This window comes from Phlebotomus argentipes, unplaced genomic scaffold (assembly GCF_947086385.1).
Source record: "Phlebotomus argentipes unplaced genomic scaffold, Phlebotomus argentipes genome assembly contig_24, whole genome shotgun sequence".
NCBI classification, from domain to species: domain Eukaryota; kingdom Metazoa; phylum Arthropoda; class Insecta; order Diptera; family Psychodidae; genus Phlebotomus; species Phlebotomus argentipes.
Window position 1 is genome coordinate 83,602 of NW_026776161.1, and position 26,526 is coordinate 110,127.

The following is a 26,526-nucleotide window of genomic DNA, read 5'->3' on the forward strand; positions in this document are numbered from 1 at the left end:
TTTGACTACAGTTTTGACCCTTTTTTGACTGTAATTTCCAATGCATTTCGACTGTAATTTTGATCTATTTCGACTGGAATTTTGACTGAAATATTGATTGCTTTTTGACTGTAATTTTAACCTTATTTTGACTATAATTTCGACCTTATTTTGACTGTATTTTTTACTGCATTTTGACTGCAATTTTGGCTACATTTTGACTGCAATTTTGACTTAAATTTGACTGTAATTTTGACTGCAATTTTGACTTAAATTTGACTGTAATTTTGACTGCAATTTTGGCTACAGTTTTGACCCTTTTTTGACTGTAATTTCCAATGCATTTCGACTGTAATTTTGACTGAAATGTTGACTGTAATTTTTACTACATTTTGACTGCAATTTCGACTGTATTTCGACTTATATTTGACTGCATTTGGACTGCATTTTGACTGTAATTTTGACTGAATTTTGGCTACATTTTGAGTGCAATTTTGATTTAAATTTGAACTGCAATTTTTACTGCATTTCGACTGCAATTTAGATTGAATTTTTACTGGAATTTTGACTGGAATTTTGACTGGAATTTTATCTGCATTTTGACTTAAATTTTGTTTGCATTTCGACTGCATCAGATGCAATTTATTCTGGAATTCCCTCTTGAAAAAATATATAAATTGCAATTAAATCCGATCATTTGCGAATATTGACAAATTGTGTTAAACATTTTTATAGCTGCATCGCTGGCATTAGCAGTTCTTTGTATAATTCAAAATGTCCAGCGGCACATAATTAAATTAATTAATGAAATAAAATACAAATTTGACGCATTTGATAATTATTATTCGGAACACAATTTGGTCTTCGGCAGGAAATTCAGTCGGAAACTAAATATTTCAGTAACCTCTGCAATTTCCAGAAACACCTTTGAAAGGAAATTCAATCTTTCCCGTGTGTAAAATGACGAAGTGTTTTCCTTTCCACTCATCCATAGTCGTAGTCAGATACAGAGACTTTCAGTCGAGATTTTGGAAAAAAAAATCTTTTTTTGATATTTTATTTAGAGTTTGATTATTTTTCAATTTTACTTTGGAAAATATTTATTTTTTGATTATTATTTTATTCAAAATTTGCTTATTTTGCAATTTTAATTTGGAAAACAATTTTTTTTTATTCTTTTTATTCCAATTTTTCTGTCAACTCTCTTTTGGAAAAATATTAATTTTCTTGTTAATTTAATTCAGATTTTTATTATTTTGTATTTTCTTTTGAAAAAATAATTTTTTTTTTGATTATTTTATTCAAAATATGATTATTTTTTTTTAAATTCACTCGAGAAAATATTCTTTTTTATTGTTATTTAATTCAATATTTGGTTTTTTATGTAATTTTATTTGGGAAAATAAATTTTTTTTCAATTCTTTTTTCAGAAAATATTCATTTTTTGTCTCTTTTATTCAGAATTTGGTTATTTTGATTTTTTTTTGTAATTTTAGTTGAGAAAATAATCAAATTTTTTTATTATTTAATTCAGAATTTGTTTTTCTTTGATTTTTATTCAGAGAATAATCTTTTTTTTTTGATTATTTAAATCATAATTTGATTATTTTTCTTAAATTTTACTTGGGAAAATAAATATTTTTAATAATTATTTTATTCTGAATTTGATTATTTTTAAATTTTATTTGGAAAAATAAATATTTTTTAGAATTTTTTTATTCCGGTTTTGATTATTTTTCAATTTTATGTGGGAAAATAAATTTTTTTTAATTGTTTTATTTAAAATTTTATTATTTTTCAATTTTACATGGGAAAATAATCATTTTTTCATTAGTTTTTATTCAAAATTTATTTATTTTTCAATTTTACTTGGGAAAATAATCATTTTTTTTACTATCTTCCTCAAACAAAAAGGATTATTTGATTAGACAACATTATAAGTTTCCTCAAAAGTCGCCCCTTGTGATTTGCCCCTTGCTCGTGGCTGTTATTCTTCTTGACAGAGCGCAAGAAGGAGACGGAGGATTGGGGGTGGGGGAGGAAAACGGGTCTCAGCAGATAAGCGGATTGGAGGGTTGGATTTGGAGTCGCACTCGTTGCGAGACGATTACAAAATACCGAAATCATGAAACTCGAATTAAGGCGCAAAAAAAGAGATTGCAGGGTGTGTTTTTCCACCCCCTCCACTCCACTCCAATCCAACACTAAAATGCCTTTCATTGACTGTGCGGTGTATTTCGGGGGTTGAATTCCATCCGGCGGAAGTGAATTAGATTTTTCTTCTTTTTTTTCTTGGACAAGCAAAGCAAGAGAGAGAAAAAAACAAGGGGCAAATCACAAGGGGCGACTTTTGAGGAAACTTATAATGTTGTCTAATCAAATAAGCATTTTATTTGAGAAAGATTGTAAAAAAAATGATTATTTTCCCAAGTTAAATTGAAAAAATAATCATATTTTGAATGAAAAATAAAAAAAAAATGTTGATTTTCCCAAGAAAAAATTGAAAAATAATCAAAATAATCAAATTTAGAATAAACTAATTCTAAAATAATGTCTATTTTCTCAATTAAAATTGAAAAAATAAACATTTTCAAATAAAAAATAATTCAAAAATTATTTTTTCCCAAGTAAAATTGAAAAATAAATAAATTTTGAATAAAAACTAATAAAAAAAAATGATTATTTTCCCAAGAAAAAATTGAAAAATAATCAAAAAATTGAATTTTGAATAAAATATTTAAAAAATGATTTTTTTCACAACAAAAATTGAAAAAAAAATCAAATTCTGAATGAAATAAACAGCTCTTAATTAAATATACAGAAAATAATCAAAATTCAAATAAAAATCACGAAATAATCGAAAAAAAAGATTGAATCACACAAAGTTAATGGTCTCAACTTGCGCTAGTGATTAGCCCCTTGGAGAAAAAGTTCGCCAAGTCACGTTGTGGGCTGAATGGACACAAACACACACCATCGATTAGCACTTTGTTGGCAAACGCGCACAGACTTGGATGAGTTGGGGCGAAAGAAAATCGTGTCATGGCAGCACATTTGTATGTTTTCCTATCGGTCACTCTGTGATCCCCCGAAGGCAAGGGCGTAGGCAAGATTTCGTATTGTAGATATTAAATTATGTATGGTATCAAAGGGGCAGACATTATGGTCAAAAGTGGTGTACAGCTTGAGAGGAAGTGTTTAGAAGTGGAAGTGACATTTCCTGCAGGAATCCTGCAGGAAATTCCACAGAAATTCCTGCATGGACGAAGAGAACCGTAACGAAGAAGCAGACCGCCTCGCTGTTGCTGGGGCTAGGTCTGACTTCATTGGTCCCGAGCCTGCTGTGGGCGTCTCTTTATCACTGAAGAGACAGATCTTACACGGGCACTTTTCTAAAGAACACCAAGCAGATTGGACCGCGTCAGACAACTGTCGCGTGTCTAAACTGTTTATGGTCGGCCATGATAAGAATAGGACGGAGTTCATAGTCGGTGGCAGCAGATGGAGATCCCGGACGCTCGCCAACCTGCTAACTGGGCACTGTCTCAACAAACATCTCAGTAGATTAGGCGTTAATTGCACCACATCCTGCAGAGGCTGTGATGAAGCGGAGGAGACGGTCAAACACCTTGTGTGCGACTGCCCTCGATTTGTGAATGTCAGAAGAATCCTTTTAGGAAAACCATTACTCTTGGAAAGTGACCTATCGAGGCTAAAGCTAGCTAGTCTGCTGAACTTCGTTCGGAAGACTGGCTGGCTTAATCATCCTTGCCTTGTATAGAAGATGTTATTTTGTATCGGGGATGCATAAAGGGCCCGTCAGATGGCCTGGATGCCGTGGAGCAAGACTTCTTGCACCACCCCTATCTTTAATCTAATCTAATCTAAAAGAACCGTAAATGGCGGATTTATACCGGATTTTCCTGCAGGAATCCTGCAGAAATGCCGCGTTTTCACCGTTCTTTTCCCAAATTGTGAAAAAGTGGAGGAATCTTGCGGGAGAATTCCACCGCAATTCCGGTATTTGAGAAAGAAGAAACCGGAACTGCGGTGGAATTTTCCTGCAAGATTCCAGCAATAATCCGTCATGGCAAATCATTCGTTCCGGCGCTTCCAGTGTCTCAGCCACTCAGGATGAGGGAATTTGCATGGAGGATTCCCGGCGGAATCCTGCGGGACGCCTCCTTTGTACGACCTTTAAAGTGAAGGAATTTGAATTCGGGATTCCTGAAGGAATCTTGCAAGATTCGTCCACCGTTTGTCTCCCCGTTTAGTGAAAAGGGATTTGGCTTTAAGGATTCTTCAGAGGAATCCCGCAGTGTGAACTCCGTCATTTTCAGATGGTCGATTTGACGGTGGATTTTCCTGCAGGAATCCAGCAGAGCATAATTTGGACTCTGGAGCCAACATGATGGAAAAATCGGTGGAAAAACGTCGGATAGCGGATTGATTTTTACTGGGTACAAGGATCAGAGCTGAAGGTCTCCTCGCGCGGTGCGTGCGCGTGAGAAGAGTGTGCGTGTGCGTGTGAAAAGGGTCAGAAACGGTGCAATTCGCGTCTGAATTATTCCATCACAGGCACTTTGTAACTCAATTAACCCACAACGCCCACACAGTGGCGTCGGAAATAGCTTCACACTCACCCTCAGCTGATCCTGCTCGCCGGCATACTCCAGATTCTGGAAGATTGTCCAGGAGAAGCGCCTCCGCACCTCCATGCGTGCCAGATAGCGACGATACCAGCGCTGAATCAGAATCGCCGCCTTCATGGCTGCAAGAAAAGGTCACAGAGAGTTCATTGAGTAAATTCATTATTTATTTTGTATATTTTTTGATTATTGTCTGAATATTTCATTAAAATTTGATTAAATTTGTACATTTTTTTTTATTATTTTCTGTATGTTGAAATATTTGACTAAAAAATTGTGGATTTCTTCCCTTTTTCACACATAATAAATTGTGGACAAGTGAATTGTGGAAATGGTGAAGTTTTCAAGCCTTTGAAGAATCTCTCATTCCGCTGTTTTTTTTCACCCCCTTCGGATTACCTACAATCGGCGTGCTTTCGCACCCCAAAAGCAAGTGACACTGAAGAAGATCTCTTCGTCTTCCGCACTTTCACTTTGTTGTGGGCGCCCTCTTTCCCCTCCCCCTGAAATGAAGTTCCTCCAGGCGAGAAAAATTGGAAAGGCGAACGTGGCGCAATTGAATTCCATAATATAGGCGAAAAAAAGAAGAGAGAAATCGATGGGAGTACCTTTGAGGAGCTTTTCAATATAGCAAGGGGCAGATATTACAGTCAGAAGTGGTGTACAGCTTGAGAGGAAGTGATAAGAAGTGGAAAAAGCTTCAATTTCAACCAAATTGAGACATTTTCCCACTAAATTTTGCTTAAAAATCCATTTAATTGCTTTTTTGAGGTTATGTTTAATTGAAAAACAGATTAAATTGTCAAATTTCACTGTTTCTTGGCAGATTTGAGCATTTTTGTGCGGAAAAACTTCATTTTGATTGAGAAAAAAGCCTAAAAGTCAAACATAACCTCAAAAATATCATTTTAATTGAAGAAAAATGTCATTTTTTCTAGGTTATTTTCGCGGTTTTTTACTTCACAAGAATATTTGCAGTGAAAAAGCTTCCGTTTCCACAAATTTAAGTATTTTTTTTCATTATTTTGACTAGAAAATTGAATTTTATTGCTTTTTTATAGGTTATGTGATAGAAAAACTCTTAAAATCATCTAATTTATGTTTAAATTAAGAATATTTCTTTTTTCTTGTCAAAATTAAGCACTTGCGTTCGAAAAAACTCAAGATTAGGTTAGAAAATTCCTTGAAAGTCAAACATAACCTCAAAAATATCATCTTAAATTGCAGAAAAATGTGTTTTTGCTTTGGTTATTTTCGCGGTTTTTTACTTTTAATAACTATTTGCGCTTCAAAAACTTCAATCTAAACAAATTAAGACATTTTCAAAAAAAATTTTGCCTTTAAAAATCAATTTGATCGCTTTGTTTTTAGGTTATGTTATAAAATAACCCTTCAAAATCATCAATTTTCTGTTTAAGGATGTGTTTAGAAGAGAAAAAAGCTTCAATTTCAACCAAATTAAGGCATTTTCCCACTAAATTTTGCTTAAAATCAATTTTATAGCCTTATTTGAGGTTATGTTAACGATTTAAAACACTTTCTGGCGCTTAAAAACCCTCAAAATTGTCAAATTTGTTCTAAAGCTTAGGAATTTTTCTATTTTCCTCTTTTTGTGTTCAAAATAACTCAATATTCGTTGAGAAAATGCTTTGAAGTTCAATCATAACCTCAAAAATAATGTTATTTCCACAGTTTGTGCTTTAAAAGTGATAAATTCAACCAGAATTTCTTGTAGAAACTTTTTGATTTTGGCTTTTTTCACTCATTTTCAGATTCAAAAAGATTAAAAATCAATTTTATCGCTTTTTGAATTGAAAAACAGATTAAATTGTCAAATTTCTCTGTTTCTTGACAGATTTCAGCATTTCGGATCGGAAAAAACGTCATATTGAATTGAGAAAAAGCTTAAAAGTATTGAAATGATTTCATAACCTCAAAAAATATCGAATTTCAGACTAGAAAAGTGTTTCTTTGGGTTATTTTTCGCGGTTTTTTCGTAGAAACATTGACATATTTCACAATATTTACTCATTTTCAAGGTTTGGAGGGATTTAAATTAGTCGTAAAAGAATTTTCTAAGCAGATTTCATAACCTCACAATTTGATTCTACTGTGAAAAAGTCAGAATTGAGTGAGAAAAACAGTTGATGGAGTGGAAAAAGCAATGGAAAATGCATTTTTAAGGGCGCTAAGAAGTGTCTAAAAGTGTTGTACATTGTTTAGCCGTATTATCTCTCCCTTGAGTATTGCTTTTACCATCTCACACCATTCTTCTGGATGGCTCCAGTCACGCATTTCCAGGTCTCACACTCTCTGCACGCTCAAAAGCAAAGGGGTTTCTTAATGTTGGACATGCAGTTGTAAATATTTACAAAAATTCGTCGAATTGCAGTTATTCCAGGAATAACTGAATCAAAGGGGGAGATAAAACAGTCCAGAAGTGGTGTACAAGTTCAGCAGAAGTACTTAAGAAGCGGAAGTGTTGAAAAACCTACATTATTCCTCTTCTGAGTGCTTCTTTTAGCGATAAATCATTCAGATTCTTTGAATGTTCTTAGATTTTCACGCAGGAACAAACGTAAAAATCATTTTTCTAGGTTATGTAAACGAATTAAGAACAGATTTAGTGAATAATTAGCATTTTAGAACGTAAATTCTGCTAGTTTTTGACAAAATTAAGCATTTGCAAGCATTAAACAATGCTTTTTTATCCTTTAATGTCAAGAAACACGCCAAATTGTGTTAAAATTCAACATAACCTCAAAAAACAGTCATTTGAACTTGAAAAGTGTTCATTTAAGAAACATTTCTGCATGATTTTGACTCAGAATCAGCACTAATCCAATGATTTAGTCTCTGATTTAGATCTGAAAACCTTCTTTAAGGGAATTTTTAAAGATTTCTGGGTTTTATTTTGAGGTTATGATCGAAAAAGATGTCTAAAAGAGAGTGTTTTAAAATTGAATTCTTGCAAATGAACAGAATTTAGCATTTGCAAGCATTAAACAATGCTTTTTTATCCTTTAATGTCAAGAAACACGCCAAATTGTGTTAAAATTCAACATAACCTCAAAAAATGACATTTGAACAAATTTCAGGACTATTTTGGTGAATCAGCAGATTTGAGTTCATCTGTAAATCAAAAGAGATAATTTTGTGCTTCAGAAAGCTTCCAGACTGAGTTTTTGAAGATTTCTTAGTGATATTTTGAGGTTATAATTGAAAAAAATACTCAAAAAAGTGCTTCAAAGTCGATTCTTATAGAAAATATCATAATATAAAATTCATAATATTATTCAAAACCATTTAAGGTTAGAAACTGAAACATAGTCTGTGGTTAGAATTTGGTAATAATCAGGTAACTCGACAACTTCTTGTGGATAAAGTAATTGAAAAGCTCTTAAAGTAAAGCAGCTTTTTTCAATTAAATTGAAATATGATTTATTTATTACAATAAAAATTTTGATTTTGAAAAATTTCGCATTTTTTAACACTCAAAACTCCAGCTGAGCAGCCCCTTGTCCAAAAGACATCTTCACTTCCGGGCCTCGTGTCGGTTCGATGGGGAAAATATGGTGATTTTCCGTCGCTCTCGCCTGGGAAAAGCACTGCTGACCACTGAATGAAATGCGTATTCAGGGGGAGAATTTATATTTCCAACCCCCAATTTGTGCTGGGAGATTTTCAGAGGGAGTCTCTCGCTTGTAATCCACTTAGAGAGGTCCAGCCCTCGATTGCCAGTCAATATTCCGACCTACTTTTTCCCAAGGATTCTTCATCGTTAACAATTTAGTGGCCATTGAATGATGAGTTCAACTTTAAATTAGGAATATTATTCACCTTTTTCCACTCTTTCTCCCTTTCTCTCTCTCTCTCTGTCGTCATTCATCCCTCGGGGGAGAACAAGGGGCTAATCACTGGCGCAAGTTGAGACCATTAACTTTGTTGTGGTTATTCAATCTTTTTTCTTTGATTATTTCGTGATTTTAATGCAAATTTTGATTATTTTTTGTAATTTTTTTGACTTTTTTTCTGAATATTTGATTAAAAATTGATTATTTTTTTATTGTTTGTGATTTTTATTCAATTTTTGATTCTTTTATAGAAAATTTTGATTTTTAAAAAATTATTTTCTGGATATTTAATTGAAAATTGATTATTTTTTGAATATTTTTTGATTATTTCTTCTGAATACCTAATTTGATTAAAAATTGTTTATTTCATTCAGAATTCTGATTATTTCTTAATTATTTATTTTTTTTTTATTGAAATTCAAATTTTGATTATTTTATACAAAATTCTGTTTTTTTTCTTGATATTCTTCAATTTTACTTTGGAAATTTTTTTTGTTAATATTTTATTCAAAATATGATTATTTTGCAGTTTTTATTTGAGAAACAATAATTTTTTGATTACTTGAGAAAATATTCTTTTTTTATTATTATTTTTTAATTCAGAATTTGAATTTTTTTGTAATATCCTTTTAGGAAAATAATTTTTTTTGATTATTAACTCAAAATAAGTTTTTTTTTTCAATTCTAGTTGAGAAAAAAATCATTTTTTCAAAATTTGGGTTTTTTTCTCAATTTTACTTGAAAAAATAATAATTTCTTTCTGATATTTTAATTTAAAATTTGAATATTTTTCAATATTATTTGGAAAAATAATAATTTTTTGATTATTTTTCAATTTTAATTGGGAAAATAATCATTTTTTTGTGATTATTTTCCTCAAATAATTGGACTATTTGATAAAATATGAAGTGTTCGCAAAAGTCGCCCCTTGTTTATTTGCCCCTTTGGGGGTGAAACTCTCCCCCGAGGTTGATTTATGGAATGTGTAAAATGGAATATTTTCCGAGTGAAAGAAACTTAAAATTTAATGCAATTTTCCTTCAAATGGTCGTTCTTTCAAGGGGCAAATTGCATTTTACACTATATGCAAATATTTATTTTATTGGCCTTTCTCTGCCGCATTATTCTGCGCTCTCTGCAAATGTGACTGTAAATCATGTGCGCCGGTGAAAATTCATTTCACTGCAGAAAAGTGATGAAATTTAGTAAAATTATTTCAGATATATTTTCACCTTTTGAATGTTTTTTTTAGCACTGAAAAAGGTATAGGTATTTTCCGTAAAAAAATGAAAAAAATAATCAAATTATTAATAAGATAGGAAAAAAATGATTATTTTTCCAAGTAAAATTGAAAAATAATAAAAAAATCAAATTCTGTAATTGAAAAAAAATGTTAATTTTCTCAAATAAAATTGAAAAATAATCAAATTCTAAATAAAAAATTTTAGATGATGATTTTTTTCTCAAATAAAACTGAAAAATAATCAGAATTTGTATAAAATAAACATTTTGTAAGACATATTTAGAAAATAATTCAAAAATATTCAGAATTTGTGTGAAATAATCCAAATTTTGAATAAAATATTCAGGAAAATATCAAAAAATAAACAATTTCTTAATGAAATAATCAAAAAAATATCCAAATAAAATCAAATTTTAATAAAACAATGAAAAAAAATCAGAATTTGTGTGAAATAATCAAATTTGAATGAAATATTCAGAAAAATATCAAAAAATAATCAAATTTTAATGAAATAAACAGAAAATAATGAAAAATAATCAGAATTTGTGTGAAAAAAATCAGAATTTAATGAAATATTCAGAAAAATATGAAAAAATAATCAAAATTTGCGTAATAATCACAAAGTTAATGGTCTCAACTTGCGCCAGTGATTATCCCCTTGGTTGACACGGAACTTCTTGTGAGATTTTCTCCCAGAGCAAAAACAGACAAATGTATTTGATGGATATCATTGTGCCGCCAGACATTGATCTCTCCAGGAAAGTGAGTTTCGTCTCTTCGGTCGCTTTCAGGACACGAAGTGGGCGAATTGGCCAAGAGTGGGTCAATTGAATAATTTGATTTGTGTCCCACCCAAAAAAATCATCCATTAGTTTCTGCACAAAATTCCCCGAAATTGTGTTGGATGGAATAGAGTACATATCGATGGGTGCTTCGAAAACTGTTTAAAGTCAAAATGGCCATTTTTCAGCAATCTGAGTTCAAAATCGCTGCGAAATTTGCCAAATTTACATCAAAACGCCTTCAAATCGTCCGTTCAAGTGCAAATATTGCAAAGTATTTTTTATTTTGTAAATATTTTAGTTGATTTTATCTGTATTTATTGAAATTTTTCACTAAAATATGACAAAATTAATAGAAAATCTAAAAATATTACTTTCTAAAGTCAATTTTTAATAATCTTAGAGACGATTTTATCCAAATAAGTTTGAAAAAATCTAATTTTTACACTTTTTTGGGTTTTTCGTTTGAGTTTTCAAGTGATAAAAATTTTAAAAGATATGAGAAATATTCATTTAAAGTCTTGAAAAACAATTTTAGAATAATTCTGAAAATTTACAAATATTTTCTAAAAAGACGTTTTATGTGTTTGTCTTCAATTTTTGAGACATTTTTCTTATGAAAAAATTCTTCAGCGTAAACAATGAATATCCCAGTAAAAACAGTCCTTATAGGAATCGTGCGGGATTCTGCTGTTCTCCGCAGCGGAATCTTCCACCAAAAATCCGCTGAAAATACGCGGAATTCCGCAATATTTTCACCGGATGATTCCGCTATTTATTATTATGTCCCGGAGATTTTGGGTCTCGGGATTTCTCGGCGAAATTATAGAGGAAAATCGCGTTTAAATTCCAGCAGGGACAATGGCGGAATTTTCCCGGATTTCCTTGCCGGAATCACGCAAGATGATCCGTTGAAATTCCTGCATGGACGAAAAGGACCGAAAACGGTGGATTTTCATAGATTTTCCTGCAGGAATCCTGCAGGAAATTCCACCAAGGAAGTAAAGAAGCGTAAACGGTGGATTTTTTTATGGATTTTCCTGTAGGAATCCTGCTGGAAATTGTTGCAAGGACGAAAAGGACCGAAAACGGTGGATTTTCATAGATTTTCCTGCAGGAATCCTGCATGAAATCCCACCAAGGACGAAAAGGACCGAAAACGGTGGATTTGTGCCAGATTTTCCTGTAGGAATCCTGCAGGAATGCCGCGTTTTCACCGTTCTCATCTCAAATAGCGGAAAAGCGGAGGAATCTTGCGGGAGAATTCCACCGCAATTCCGGTATTTGAGAAAGAAGAAACCGGAATTGCGGTGGAATTCTCCCGCAAGATTCCAGCAATAATCCGTCATGGCAAATCTTTCGTCCCGGCGCTTCCAGCGTCTCAGCCACTCAGGATGAGGGAATTTGCCTGCAGGATTCTTAGTGGAATCTTGCAGGAAGACTCCGGCATTTGTACGGCCTTTAAATCAAACTGAAAAATGGCCTACTCCCTGCGATCAGCGGCCTGTACCACATTCGCCGTCTAGTTCCGCCAAACATTGCGCGCACCTTCTACAATGCTTGCATTGACTCGCGCCTGCGCTATGGCTTATTGGTGTGGGGAGGGGGCCGCGCATCGATGGACCGGCCAGAACAGCTCAAAGGAGCGCCTTGAGGGCGATGTTGCGCAAACCAAAGCGCGAATCCTTGTTTGCAGACTTTTTCAAGCTCAATATCCTTCCACTGTCTTATATTTTCAAGTACAGAACGCTACGGGTCTTTTTTGTAAGAGGTGGATATCTGAACTCCGCCAGAACAAGACCGTATAGGGATGGAATCCCTGCTCTTGTTCCCAGGCCCAGACTTGAGCTGCTAAAAAGGTCTTATCCCTACATCGCCCCAATGTTGTATAATGCCCTACCTATAGACTTGAGACGGCCTGATCTGAGTGAGCACAGTTTCTCGCGAAAACTCGTGGACCATCTTTGGTCAGAGTATCTGTCTACGCGGATTGACCACGGACTGGTTCCGGAGGATCGTGGGTCTCTGATTGGTTGATGAAGCCACCTGCATCCCCCCCTTCATATTGGTGCTCTCTTGTTCTTTGTTTTTCGCGTTGCTCATGAAGTTTTCACCTCGTACTCGCATCTCTCTTCCATTACATTGCTGATATTCGTCCCTCTCCCTCCATGTATCCCGATCCCACTGAACCCGTGGGCAGCGCTTCAACTCTTAGAGTTTTGCTGTCCCACTACTCCTTCCTTTTTCTTTTAATATGTGACACGCTGGCCTCAAAACAGAAATGTTAGTTATTAAATTATTAAATTGTAAGGCTGTGAACCTGTATATGTAACTAACACTTTTCCCCCAAGTGGCATACACGACCGAAGAACCGAGCTTTCTGCCGTTTGCTCGGGGAGGTCGGCAATGAAGTCGGCGGCAGCCGCACACAAAAGAAAAAGAAGGAAGAATAAATTTATTATTATTATTAAAGTGAAGGAATTTGAATTCGGAATTCTTAAAGGAATCTGTTTAGTCAAAAGGGATTTGGCTTTAAGGATTCTCCAGAGGAATCCCGCAGTGTGGAATCCGTCATTTTCAGATGGTGGATTTGACGGTGGATTTTCCTGCAGGAATCCAGCAAAGCATAATTTGGACTCTGGAGCCAACATGATGGAAAAATCGGTGGAAAAACGTCAGATAGCGGATTGGTTTTTACTGGGATTCGACTTTTAATTCGTAAAACATGACAATTTTTTCCCATTTGTGCGTTTTTAGATGAAAAGGATTTTTGCTATTTTCTCATAAGATAAAAATCTCAAGATTCTTGTACAGGAAGAACAAATAAAAAGCTTTTCAAAAAATACACAAGACGAAAACTATGAAAAATCAACTTTTCATAGTTTTCCATTCACCCGTCGATATATATATAAAAAATGGAATGTATGGCAACCATTTCCGTCTTCACGTGCTGTTTTTGCTGCTGAGCTCTTTTTGGGGTGGAGGAAATATGTGTGGGGAAAGGGAAATATGAGAGAGATTTTCTCTGGATGCTTCACCGGCATATAAATTCGTGTATTCGTGAAGTTTTGCGCACAAATCGAATAAAATGATTTGCGAGTTGAGACAGAGATTAAGAGGAATGAAGATATATAAATGCCAACATTCTTGAGCGGATTAACCTTTTCCCCCAATCATCATGACCACCTTCAGCGCTGCTTGTGTGTGGTTTACGTGGTCGCGCACGAAGGTCTGGAAAACTGTCACAATTGCAATTGATGGACATCGCAATTCTTATCTAAACACACGCACACAGTTCAATTCTCGCGGGTGAAAAGGAGCCATTAAAAGCTGCCAAGGGGGAGATATCTGGTCAGGAGAGAACTGTACGTCTTTGAAAAAAAAAAAGATTTTTTTCAAAGAAAAATAAAAAAAATTCAAATTTTAAATTAAATAATTTAAAAAATTAATCTTTTTCCAAGAAAAATTGAAAAAATAATCAAAATTTAAATAAAAAAATGATTTTTTTCAAAGAAAAATTGAAAAAAATAAACAAAATAATCAAACTTTTTATTGAATAATAAAAATAGATTTTTTTTTAAAAAAAAACTGAAAAAAACCAAAATTTGAATAAAAAAAATTTTAAAAATGATTTTTTTCCAAGAAAAACTGAAAAAAATCAAAATTTGAATTATAGGGGTAAATGGGGCAGCTTCAGATTGGGGCAGTTTCAGATTTCTTAATTTTCTCAGAGATTTTTACATGAATAAATTCCTGGTCTTCACACAATGTTTGAGTCCTTAAGGACTACAATTGACGGAAATTTGCACAGGATTTGCCTTGACTGTTTAGATAAAATAAGTGAAAATTGAAAATCACTCACAAACTAGAATTTTGCTGCCGAATTGATTGCGTGTTTTCTCCATTAAAAAAGCCACAATTCGCGTGAAACACAATCAAAGGTTTTTGAGAGTTAAGTAGAGATTCTAAATGTGCCCGAACTTTTCCTCCTGATCACGGCCTTTTCAGTGGGTGGTGGAAAATTCACAAACACTGCCACGGGGCAGTTTCGGATCGCCACGGACTGACAACAGCGCGCTCTGACAGTCTGACGCAACATCACGGTCGAAATTTTCTTGTGGCAAATATTGAAGATTTTTCACAAAGTGCCGTTCTGTGCTGCTTGCTTCATCCGTTAAACGACTTCTTGTGAAAAGTGAGAAAATACACGCGAAAATCACTGATTGGCGAATTTGGAGCACTAGTTGCCACCACTACGCATGGTGGCGTTGCGACAGGAAAAATGACGGGCAACTTGCTTTTCGCTCAGACATTTTGACAGTGTGCAAGGGTCCAGAAAAGTCGCGAAAATATTATTTAAGGCGATTTTTAGGGAATTAAACAGTTTAGTGGTAGATAGAACAAAGTGATCATTTGCCGCGATTCACAATTCCACAATGGAATTTATGGTAAATATCAGTGAAAATCTGAACTGCCCCAGAGCAATCCGAAACATCCCCGTGCGGGGCAGTTTCAGATTATTACAATATTATTTTCATTCTCCTTTAGAGGAAAAGATCAGTTTTAATGTGGGTTTTTGGTGGGGTTTTTTGGGTTGTGTTTTTTTTTGGTTTTTGTTGTTGGGTTTTGTTGGTGTTTATAATTTTAAAAATGATTTTTTTCCAAGAAAAATTGAAAAAATAATCAAAATTTGTATAAAAAATTATTTTTTCCAGAGAAAAATTGAAAAAATAATAAAATATTGAATTAAATAATTTTAAAAATGATTTTTTTCCAAGAAAAATTGAAAAAATAATCAAATTCTGAATTAAATGATCAAAAAATTTAATCTTTTCAAAAATAAAATTGAAAAAAAAACAATTTTTGAATAAAATAAACAAAAAATGATTGATTTCCAAAGTAAAATTGAAAAATAATCAAATTCTAAAAAGAATACCAAAAAAAAGGATTTTTTTCAATTAATGAATACAGAATATTCCCGAATATTTATAATTATTCAATTTATATTCAAAAATTTGTGATAAATATTTTTAAAAAAAAAATCAAAAAAATAATCAGAATTTTTAATGGAAAAAATCAAAATTTGAATTTAAAAAACAAAAAATCAAGAAATAATCAGAATTATGTATTAAAATAATAAATTTTAATCAAATATTCAGCGAAAAAATCAAAAAATAACCAAAATTTGAATAAAAATCACGAAATAATCGGAAAAAAGATTAAATAATCACAAAGTTAATAGTCTCAACTTGCGCTAATGATATAATATATGATATAATATCTCCCCCCTGGAATTCCCCCTCTCGGGGGTGTTTTTTTTCCCAACGGGGGGCGCCTCGAATGATATTGTAATTGAACGTGTCACGGTATTTCGCGTTCAATATGCAAATGAGTGGTTCGTCAAACACTCATCAACTCACGTGTGGTGCGACACACTCGCGGGGGAGAAAAAAGAGTCATCAGTGTCTGGCGATTGCTGTCAATCGATATATCGCGCGACAGATAAATAAATTATTTGCACTTCCGCACTCTGGAGAGCTCTGATCTGACCCACGATGATGGGATTTTAGTGGTGTGGCTTCAGTGGCCCGTGTGAGTCAGCCATGCAGACAACATTTTGATACACACAACATGACGAAAAAGAGGGGGGTCACTTTTTTTTAGGTGCTGTCTGTCTGTCTGTTCCTCGTAAATGGACTTCTAGCGGCTAAATAAGGCAAAAGTCTCACTCCCGCTAGACTTTGATGATGTCAAATCCAATCCGCCACCTTTCTGTCCGCCATTTTGAACACTAATAAAACACGCTTTCCTCATTTGTTCAGCCTCTATGGTATGGATCAGGTCCAAATTTTAGTATATTATAGCTGACTTCAAGACCTTTCCAACGAGACCCTACTTGTAGGGCTTGATGTATCAGGAGCAAAGATATGGAAGGTCAAAGTTCACACCTTTACCGGCCTATATCTTCGCTGTTTATCAACCGATTTTGATCATTTCTTCACCAAAAGTTGTGTCTCGACACCCTTTAGCATACTGCATTTACCATTAGTCTGTGACGTTATAACAAATGCGGCCATACTGAAATAACTTTAAACGCCTGTATCTCGGCAACTAGATCATAAATTTCCTTTTAATTTTAGTATGTTGTAGTCCAGGTCAAGACGTTTCTAAAAATATGTTATAGTTTTTTGTGGATGCAATAGAACCGGAGTTATGACGGTTTAAGTTTTTAACTTTAAATCGCCATAATTTTGGTTCTTTTCGCCCAATCATTACGATTTTGGGCTTGTTGGAAAGCTCTCGCAGAACTCTATGACTATTTGGAACAACTAAAGTTCATCAGACGGTTGTTTTTTTTTTTTTTGTTTTTTTTTTTTTTTTGTTTTTTTTTTTTTTTAATAAAATTGAAAAATAATCAAAGTTTGAATGAAAAAAATCAAAAAATTAATATTTTTCCAAATAAAATTGAAAAACAATCAAAGTGAGTAAAAAATAAAAAAATAATTGAACTCGCTCTACTGAAAAATGGCGATTGTGGCTTTTCTTAGTCTTCGATTCACTCGTCGATGTTGGAAAATTGAAGCACCTTTTGTGAATTTGTCGCCTATTTAAAGCGTCCATCGACTGTCCAGCTCGGCGCCGAGATGTGGATATTTTTGGGGTGTTTGCTGTCGTGTCATTAATATCGATTATATCGATTGTGTCGTCCCTCCCCCTCCCCCTCCACCCCCTGGAAACCTTCGAGGGGAATGAACGATTGGACAATTTTGCTGACAGCTTGTTTGGCGCCCAGCCCACGGACAGCTCTTGCAGATCACCTTCCAGCTGAGTCGTTGGGGTGGAAAATCATCGCCCCACTCTCCCCTATCCGCGTTCTATTTCTGGCAAATTTAGCCACTCCAACATGCACCGAATCCCCCATTAAATCCTCTGCGGAACTCCACCTGAGCTCATGACAAAAGGGCGCGCATTGCACTTCCGCCGCCTGCTTTTCCATTCGACACAGGAACCATGGATTTCCCCAAGGGGGAGATATTGCAGTCGGAAGTGGTGTACAGTTTGAAAGGAAGTGTTTAGAAGTGGAAAAAGCTTCAATTTCAACCAAATTGAAGCATTTTCCTACTAAATTTTGCTTAAAAATCACTTTTATCGCCTTATTTGAGGTTATGTTATTGATTTAAAACATTTTCTGACGCTTAAAAAACCCTCAAAATTGTCAAATTTGTATTAAAGCTTAGGAATTTTTTTATTTTCCTCTTTTTGTGTTCAAAATAACTCAATATTTGTTGAGAAAATGCTTTGAAGTTCAATCATAACCTCAAAAATTATGTTATTTTCGCAATTTTTGCTTTAAAAGTGACAAATTCAACCACAATTTCTTATTAAAATTTTTTGATTTTGGCTTTTTTCACTCATTTTCAGATACAGAAGGATTAAAAATCAATTTTATTTCTTTTTTGAGGTTATGTTTAATTAAAAAAAACAGAATAATTATCAAATTTCTCTGTTTCTTGGCAGATTTGAGCATTTTTGTGCGGAAAAACTTCATATTGAATTGAGAAAAAGCCTAAAAGTCAAACATAACCTCAAAAATATCACTTAAATTCCAAAAAAATGTCTCTTTGCCTTGGTTATTTTACCGGTTTTTACCGCAAAAACTTCCTTTTCAACAAATTGAAGTATTTTTTTTACTAATTTTGCTTAGAAAAATCAATTTAATCGCTTTTTTTAGGTTATGTGATAAAAAAACCCCTCAAAATCATGAAATTTCTGTTTAAACTGCACATTTTTCTCTTTTTCTCTGTAGATTTCAGCATTTCGGATCGGAAAAAACGTCATATTGAATTGAGAAAAAGCTTAAAAGTATTGAAATGATTTCATAACCTCAAAAAATATCGAATTTCAGACTAGAAAAGTGTTTCTTTGGGTTATTTTTCGCGGTTTTTCCGTAGAAACATTGACATATTTCACTATATTTACTCATTTTCAAGGTTTGGAGGGATTTAAATTAGTCGTAGAAGAATTTTCTAAGTAGATTTCATAACCTCACAATTTGATTCTATTGTGAAAAAGTCCAGAATTGAGTGTGATAAACAGTTGATGGAGTGGAAAAGTGATGGAAAATGCATTTTTAAGGGCGCTAAGAAGTGTTTGGAAGTGTTGAAGATTCTGCAGAGGAATTGTGGCAGTGTTTAGCCGAATTATCTCCTCCTTGACAATTTCCTTTTATTAATTTCTCTGGTGGTTAAAAGTGCGTTCTTTTTTCCTCTCTCTTTTGCGTCCAGTGCAAAAGCACTTGAGGAAGAATTTCAATTTACTCCTCGAAGGATATTTTTCCGCCCTTTTTTTTGCTCTCACCCATCAAAGTGGATGAACTTTTAACACACTTGTGTGACTCGATTATCGGACAAAGTGTGTGTCTGTGATGAACTTTTAATGGGAATATTTGCATTTCTGGCCCTCATTCACCACTCCAGAACAGGTGAATTTCGCGGAAATTCACTCTAAAATTGGGATAATTGATTCATTTGAATAAATACACGCCATGTTTTGACATGTGACATTTTTATTATTGCATGAGTTTAATTAAAATCACATTAATAGTTTTGCCGGTGATGTCATCGAAACGGAAATGGTTAATTAGCGCAGTCAGATAATAATGGCATAATATTCAATGGGAACTGCCAATCAAGGGGCAGATATTGTGGTCTGAGATGGTGTACAGCTTTTGTGGAAGTGTTTAAGAATGGGAAGTATTGAAATATTTACAGTATTTGCACTGCAAAAGCTTCCATTTCAACCAAATTGAGGCATTTTCTTAATTAATTTTGCTTAAAAATCACTTTTATCGCCTTTTTGAGGTTATGTTTAACTTGCAAAACAGATGAAATCATCAAATTTCTCTGTTTCTTGGCAGATTTGAACATTTTTGTTCGGAAAAAACTTCATATTGATTGAGAAAAAGCCTTAAAGTTAAACATAACCTCAAAAAATCACTTAAATGCAGAAAAATGTCTCTTTGCTTTGGTTATTTTCGCGGTTTTTTACTTTAAATAAATATTTGCACCGCAAAAGCTTCAATTTCAACAAATTGATGCAATATTTTTATATAATTCTGCTTAGAAAAATCAATATGATCACTTTGTTTTTAGGTTATGTGATAAAAAACCCTTCAAAACCATCCAATTTCTGTTTAAACTGCAAATATTTCTCTTTTCTTGGCAAAATTAAGCATTTGAGTTCGAAAAAACTTCAAGATTAGATTAGAAAACAGCTTAAAAGTCAACCATAACCTCAAAAATGTCTCAGAGAATTCTCTTTTCTTGGTTGTTTTTGCAATTTGTGCTCTAAAGTGGCAAATTTAACCTCAGAATTTAGTGGAAACATTGTAATATTCGCCATTTTTAGTCATTTCCAGGTTAAAAACATATTTTTAGGCAAAATTCATAACCTTACAATTTGATTAGGATGTTTTGGAAGCATTTTCTTCCATTTTCTTGACACAGTTGAGCATTTATGATCAAGAAAGCTTCAAATTTGTTTCATTTCGTAAGTAAAAAAGCAGCTTTAAAGTCAAAAATAACCTCAAAATGTAATTTTAACCTCTTTTCTCGGTCATTTATGCGATTTATACTTTATTATTCAGTAGAAACATTGTAAAAAGGGGTTGAAAAGGGTTGAAATTAGTTCAAAAAGCTTCTTAAGTCGGCTTTCATAACCTCACAATTTATTCAGAATTGTTTTTCCAGTATTTTCTGAAGATTAAACATTGCAAAATGCATTTTTAAGTGGCGTTAAGAAGTGTATGGAAGTGTTGTACACTGTTTAGCCGTATTATCTCCCCCTTGATCTTCGTTTTCAGTCATGTTCGAGCTAAGAATCCTCCTAAATATTCATTCTTCATTATGCCGAAGCGATGGATCTCTTAGCCGTGCATGGAGAATGACAGTGCATAAGATGCTTGCTTTCTCATCGTCCATTATATTTCTTCTTGTTAATGGGATTCCCATTGAGTCCCTGCTGAAGTGGACAGCCAACTTCTCTTGGCTGTTATTCAATTTTCCAGCAATTTCCTCATATTTCACTCCCACTAATCCACTCTCTGTTCGCATCGCAAATGACCACAATTGCTGCGCCATTGTGGAAAAATCCAAGGGGGAGATATTATGTCCTGAAAGCTGTACAACAGGAAGGGGAAAGTCACTAGCGCAAGTTGAAACCATTAACTTTGTGATTTTGACTGTTTTTTGATATTTTTCAATTTTTTTCCATAGAAACTTGCATTCTCTTAAGTTTCCATTTGATATTTTCGCAAAACTCTTAAGAAATGACCTGAAAATGCTGTTTTTGATCATTTTTTTCCGATCCTAACCTCAAAAATATAATAAAGAATAATCAAAAACTTTATTACAAAACACTGTTATAACAAATTTCTTAAGTTTTCATGCGATATTCCTGTAAAAATCCACTTCAACAACATTTTTCAGCGTCTTTTCCAAACATAACCTCAAAAATACAACTAAATCTTCAATTGAAAGCTTTCTAGATCACAAAATCATCTCTTATGACTTGTCAATGATCTTAAAATGGCTGATTCTTAGTCAAAATTGCCGAAAAAGTTGTCTAAATGGACATTTTCGAAGTTTTAATGACAATTTTTGAGGTTATGTTCAATTTTAGTACTAATTTCAGTGTTTCTTGGCATCAGAAGTTCAAAAAAAGCACTGTCAAAAGCACTAACTAGTGATTTTTCTGACTAGAACATAAGAATTGATGTGCTAGAATGCGATTTATTCACTAAATATGTCCTTGACAAAGGGGGAAATAATATGGCTAAACAGTTGTACAACTTTTCTTGGCACCTTAACAATTTCTGCAGTATTGAAAACACACATTTTCCTTATTTTCTTCTCCCTTTTTTGTGAAATTTTACAAATTTTTTCCACCATCAAAACAATCATAACCTCAAATTTAAGACTTTTTCTCCTAAAAAAAAGACGCCATTTTTTACTTGTATGACTTTAGAAAACTTACGAAGAAACAGTATTTTAGAAGTATTTGATGTTTCTAGTTGATAATTTGATGATTTTCACTTTTAAATCGCTCTTTTGGGTGCAATTTGAAACATAACCTAGAAATTATCTTAAGATATTTAGAAGAATCTTAAAAAAAAAAGCTTATTTGGAATGTTAAATTTGCTATTTAAGAGTAGAAAATCAATCAAATAGCTCTTGATATTTTGAAACTGTATTTTAGAGGTTATGATCAATTTTTGGCATAATTAACACCAGTTTAACATTGAAAACTTGTAATTTTCAACAGATTTCATTGCTATTGTGCCATAAAATGAAGAATTTATCAACTTTCGTCCAATAATTAATGATTTTTAAGGTTATTTAGTGGTAAAGTTTGTCTTGAATTCACAACATAACCTAGAAGAAATACAAAGAATAATTCTTTTTCTCAAATCATTACATTATTTTGATGCAAAAGTCACTTTTAAACGCACTCATCTTGATGATATTGAAACACTTTGACTTCTTAAGTACTTCTGCTGAACTTATACACCACTTCTGGACTGTATTATCTCCCCCTTGGGGAAAAGCCCATCATCCTTCTTGGGGTCATCATGAGATAGTGGCTGAAAGGTCAGTGAAATCAGCTTCACTCATCTCTCATAATTCAATTCTTTTTCGCCTCAAAGCTCTCGCTTTCTCCGCATCAATTCCACAAGCGATGGTTTGTGGGAGTGTTAGAAAAGAAGAAAGGTAATTAAGACCTTTTACTCAATATTTCACGTGCACTCAACGCAATCCCCAAAAGTGTTCAATTGCGTGTGAATGACCAATAGAATTTTGTCATAGAATTTAAGGGAGGATTCAGTATCGTGAATTATCCGGGAAAATTCATTTGCTCTCACAGGTAAATATCATTAAATGTTCCATTGATTAGCTTTTTCCAAGGGGGGATAATATAGTCCAGAAGTTTGCACTGAAAAAGCTCCATTCAACCAAATTGAGGCATTTTTCCACTAATTTTGCTTAAAAATCAATTTTAACGCTTTTTTGAGGTTATGTTTAATGAAAAACAGATTAAATTATCAAATTTCTCCGTTTTCTTGACAGATTCAAGTATTTTCATGTGATTTTCATTGATATTCTGAACTTTTGATGCTAAAGAAACACTAAAAATTGTACTAAGATCGAACATAACCTCAAAAATAGTCATTTGTGCTTGGAAAATGTTTCTTTCAAATACATTTTCGATGATTTTGACTTCTGAATCAGCAATTTTGAGTTCATTTCCAAATCATAAAAGATAAATTTATTATCTAAAAGCCTTTCAATTGATGATTTAATGGTATTTTTGAGGTTATGTTTGGAAAAGACGCTGAAAAAAGTTGTTTAAGTGGATTTTTTACAGAAATATCACATAAAAACTTAACTGATTTGTTTCAATTTCAAAATTTGATAATTTAATCTGTTTTTAATCAATAACATAACCTAAAAAAAAAGCGCTGAAATTGATTTTTCTAGTTAAAATAATTAAGAAAATGTTTCATTTTGGTTTAAACGGAAGCTTTTACATTAAAAAAAATTTTGTATAGGGAAAACCGTGAAAATAACCTAAGCAAAAACACATTTTTCTACAATTTATATGATATTTTTGAGGTTATGTTTGACTTTTAGGCTTTTTCTCAATCAATATAAAGTTTTTTTGCACAAAAATGCTCAAATCTGCCAAGAAACAGAAAATTTTGACAATTTAATCTGTTTTTCAATAAACATAACCTCAAAAAAACGATAAAATTGATTTTTAATCCTTTTTAATCTGAAAATGAGTGAAAAAAGCCAAAATCAAAAAGTTTCTACAAGAAATTCTGGTTGAATTTGTCACTTTTAAAGCAAAAACTGCGGAAAAAACATAATTTTTGAGGTTATGATTGAACTTCAAAGCATTTTCTCAACGAATATTGAATTATTTTGAACACAAATCAAGGGAAAAGAGAAAAATTCCTAAGCTTTAGTACAAATTTGACAATTTTGAGGGTTTTTTAAGCGCCAGAAAGTGTTTTAAATCAATAATATAACCTCAAATAAGGCGATAAAATTGGTTTTTAAGCGAAATTTAGTGGGAAAATGCCTCAATTTGGTTGAAATTGAAGCTTTTTCACTTCTTAACACTTCCTCTCAATCTGTACACCACTTTCGGCCATAATATCTCCCCTTGGGGAAATCCATGGCCAACTGCGAGACGCGTGTTAATTAGAGTGCGGACTTGCAGACTAATCGATCCCTTCTCGCTCTCCAGGTGGCTCAGCAAATATTTAATGGTGTTTTGATTTATTGAGACAGCGCCATAATTGGCGACAGCTGCCCATCTTAAGAGCCATCATAGAGTTCCACCACCGCGGGCGGTCTCCACCCCCACCCCATCCCCAATTCTGGCGTCGCCAAGGGGACAATTACTCGCGATTTGAGACCATTAACTCAGTAATTATTCAATCTTTTCTTCGATTATTTCGAGATTTTTATTCAAATTCTGAATATTTTCTAGATATTTAATACAAAATGTTTATTTTATACAAATTCTGATTTTTTAAAAAATTATTCTCTTATTATTTAATTAAAATTTGATGATTTTAAAAATATTTTTCTGAATATTTTATTCAAAATTTGATTTTTTCACATAAATTCTGAATATTTTTGGATTATTTTCTAAATATTTAACCAAAATTTGAATATAATTAAATAATTGTGAATTAATTGATTAAAAATAATTTTGTTTTTGTTTATCTAAATTCAGAATTTGAATATTTTCAAATTTTCTTTGAAAAATAACCTTTTTTTTAATATTTCATTCAGAATTTGATTATTTTGATTATTTTTCAATTTTATTTTGTGAAAATATTAATTTTTTGACTATTTCATTCAGAATTTGATTATTTTGATTTTTTGTAATTTCATTTGGGAAAATAATCTTTTTTTGATTATTTATTCAAAATTAGATTTTTTTTTTCAATTCTAGTTGAGAAAATAATCTTTTATCTAATTATTAAATTCAGAATTTGATTATTTTGATTATTTTTCAATTTTAATTAGGAAAAAAAAAACATTTTTTTCAAAATTAAATAATTTTTCAATTTTACTTGGAAAATAATCATATTTTTTTATATTTTTCAATTTTAATTAGGAAAAAAATAATTTTGTTAAATTTTTTTAAATTATTTTTTTCAAAATTAAATATTTTTTCAATTTTACTTGGGAAAATAATCATATTTTTTTTATTATTTCACTCAAATAATATTGATTATTTGATTAGACAACATTAAAAGTTTCCTCAAAAGTCACCCTGTTTATTCGCCCCTTGGGCGTCGCACGGCGAAGTTATCTGGCGATTATCATAAATAAATAATGTGGAATCGTGCAAAATTCAAGGAAGGAACTTTGCACACGAGAAAAACGTGCCGTAAATGTGAAAGTCTGTGGAAATTACGACGTTCTTCGACATGTTTTTCACGTGTAAAATATGTTTTATATTCAATATTCATATTAGAGAGAATTTTCTTCCGCCCTTCAACGTCACACTTCTTGGTGAGCCTCGAGACTGATCCGAGGTTTACTCAAGTTGATTTCCATTCTTTCGATTTCCTTACACATTCCAATCTATTCCATCTATTCCATGGAATATTCTTCGAAACAATTACAAAATATTCCCTCAATTCCTTATTCGAACGTGAAGTTTAAATGGCAAAATAATCAAACTTTGAATAAAAATAAACAGAAAATAAAAGTAAAATTGCAAAATAATAAAATTTTGAGTAAATATTCAGAAAATAATTAAGAAATTAATGAAATTCGTTTGGAATATTCAAAATTTGTACAAAAAACCACGAAATAATCAATGATTTTCAAAAAAAATTTCGTACAAAATAAACAAATTTCGATTGAATATTCAGGAAATATTCAAAAATTATTGAAATTTGCATGAAATATTAGAAATTTGAATGAAAAACCACGAAAAAATCAAAAAATTTGTATAAAATAATCAAAATTTGATTTTGTGTTCAGAAAATAATGAAAAATTATTGAAATTTACATCAAAAATTAAAAAATTTGCATAAAAACCAAAAAATTATCAAAATTTTTGTATAAAATAATCAAAAATTATTAAAAAAAATTCTATTAAATACTTTAAATTTTAATAAAAATTAGGAAAAAATCGAAAAACTTTGAAAATTTTAGTATAAAATTACCAAAATTTAATTTATTATTCAGAAAATAATCAAAAATTATTGAAATTTGCATCAAAAATTAAAATTTTTTAATAAAAATAGAAAAAAATTACAAAATTTTGTATAAAATAATCAAATTTCAATTAAATATTCAGAAAATAATGAAAAATGATTGAAATTTGCATGAAATAATAAAAATTTTGAATAAAAATCAAGAAAAGATTGAAAATTTTCCTGGATATTCTCCAAAAAAATTCCGTCTGAGGAATGATTCGTCCATTCCAGGACGGATTGTGAGAACAGGACGAAAGGACACTCACTTCGTTCAATCTTCGACATGCTCATGCCGCGGCTGGGCTTCCGCCACTGGCCGCACCATCCTTTCGACGTGAAGATCTTCAGCAGGCTGCCGTTGGTGGGCGTGAGCTGGCCGGCGCGTTCGATTTCCGAGGAGCGACAGGAAGACGAGTCCTCGAAGCTCAAGCTGCGGCGCGTCCGCCGGAAGCAGCCGCAATTGCGAAGCATCTTCACTCACTTCCTTCACTTCATTCCCGAGTGCACTGCGGAGAAAGACGCTTTTCTTCAGCACAATCTCTGCAAAAATTCACTGTATCGAGAATTCCAAGGGGCAGATAGGGGTAAATGGGGCAGCTTCAGATTGGGGCAGCTTCAGATTTCTTAATTTTCTCAGAGATTTTTGCATGAATAAATTCCTGGTCTTCACACAATGTTTGTAGTCCTTAAGGACTACAATTGACGAAAATTTGCACAGGATAGCCTTGAC

The 26,526-nt window shown here is 32.6% G+C and overlaps 1 protein-coding gene across 1 annotated transcript in view; it reads right to left on the reverse strand.

Annotated features, from left to right (window-relative positions):
• Positions 1 to 26,267, reverse strand: part of LOC132262734 (serine/threonine-protein phosphatase rdgC) — a 65,005-nt gene extending 38,738 nt beyond the window's left edge. The window contains exons 1-2 of the mRNA XM_059762108.1: positions 26,063 to 26,267; positions 4,623 to 4,750 (exon numbers count right to left, since the gene is read on the reverse strand). Coding sequence (XP_059618091.1) covers positions 4,623 to 4,750; positions 26,063 to 26,267 — 333 coding nt within the window. The remainder of the gene's footprint in view (positions 1 to 4,622; positions 4,751 to 26,062) is intronic.
• Between the last annotated feature and the right edge of the window lie 259 nt (positions 26,268 to 26,526).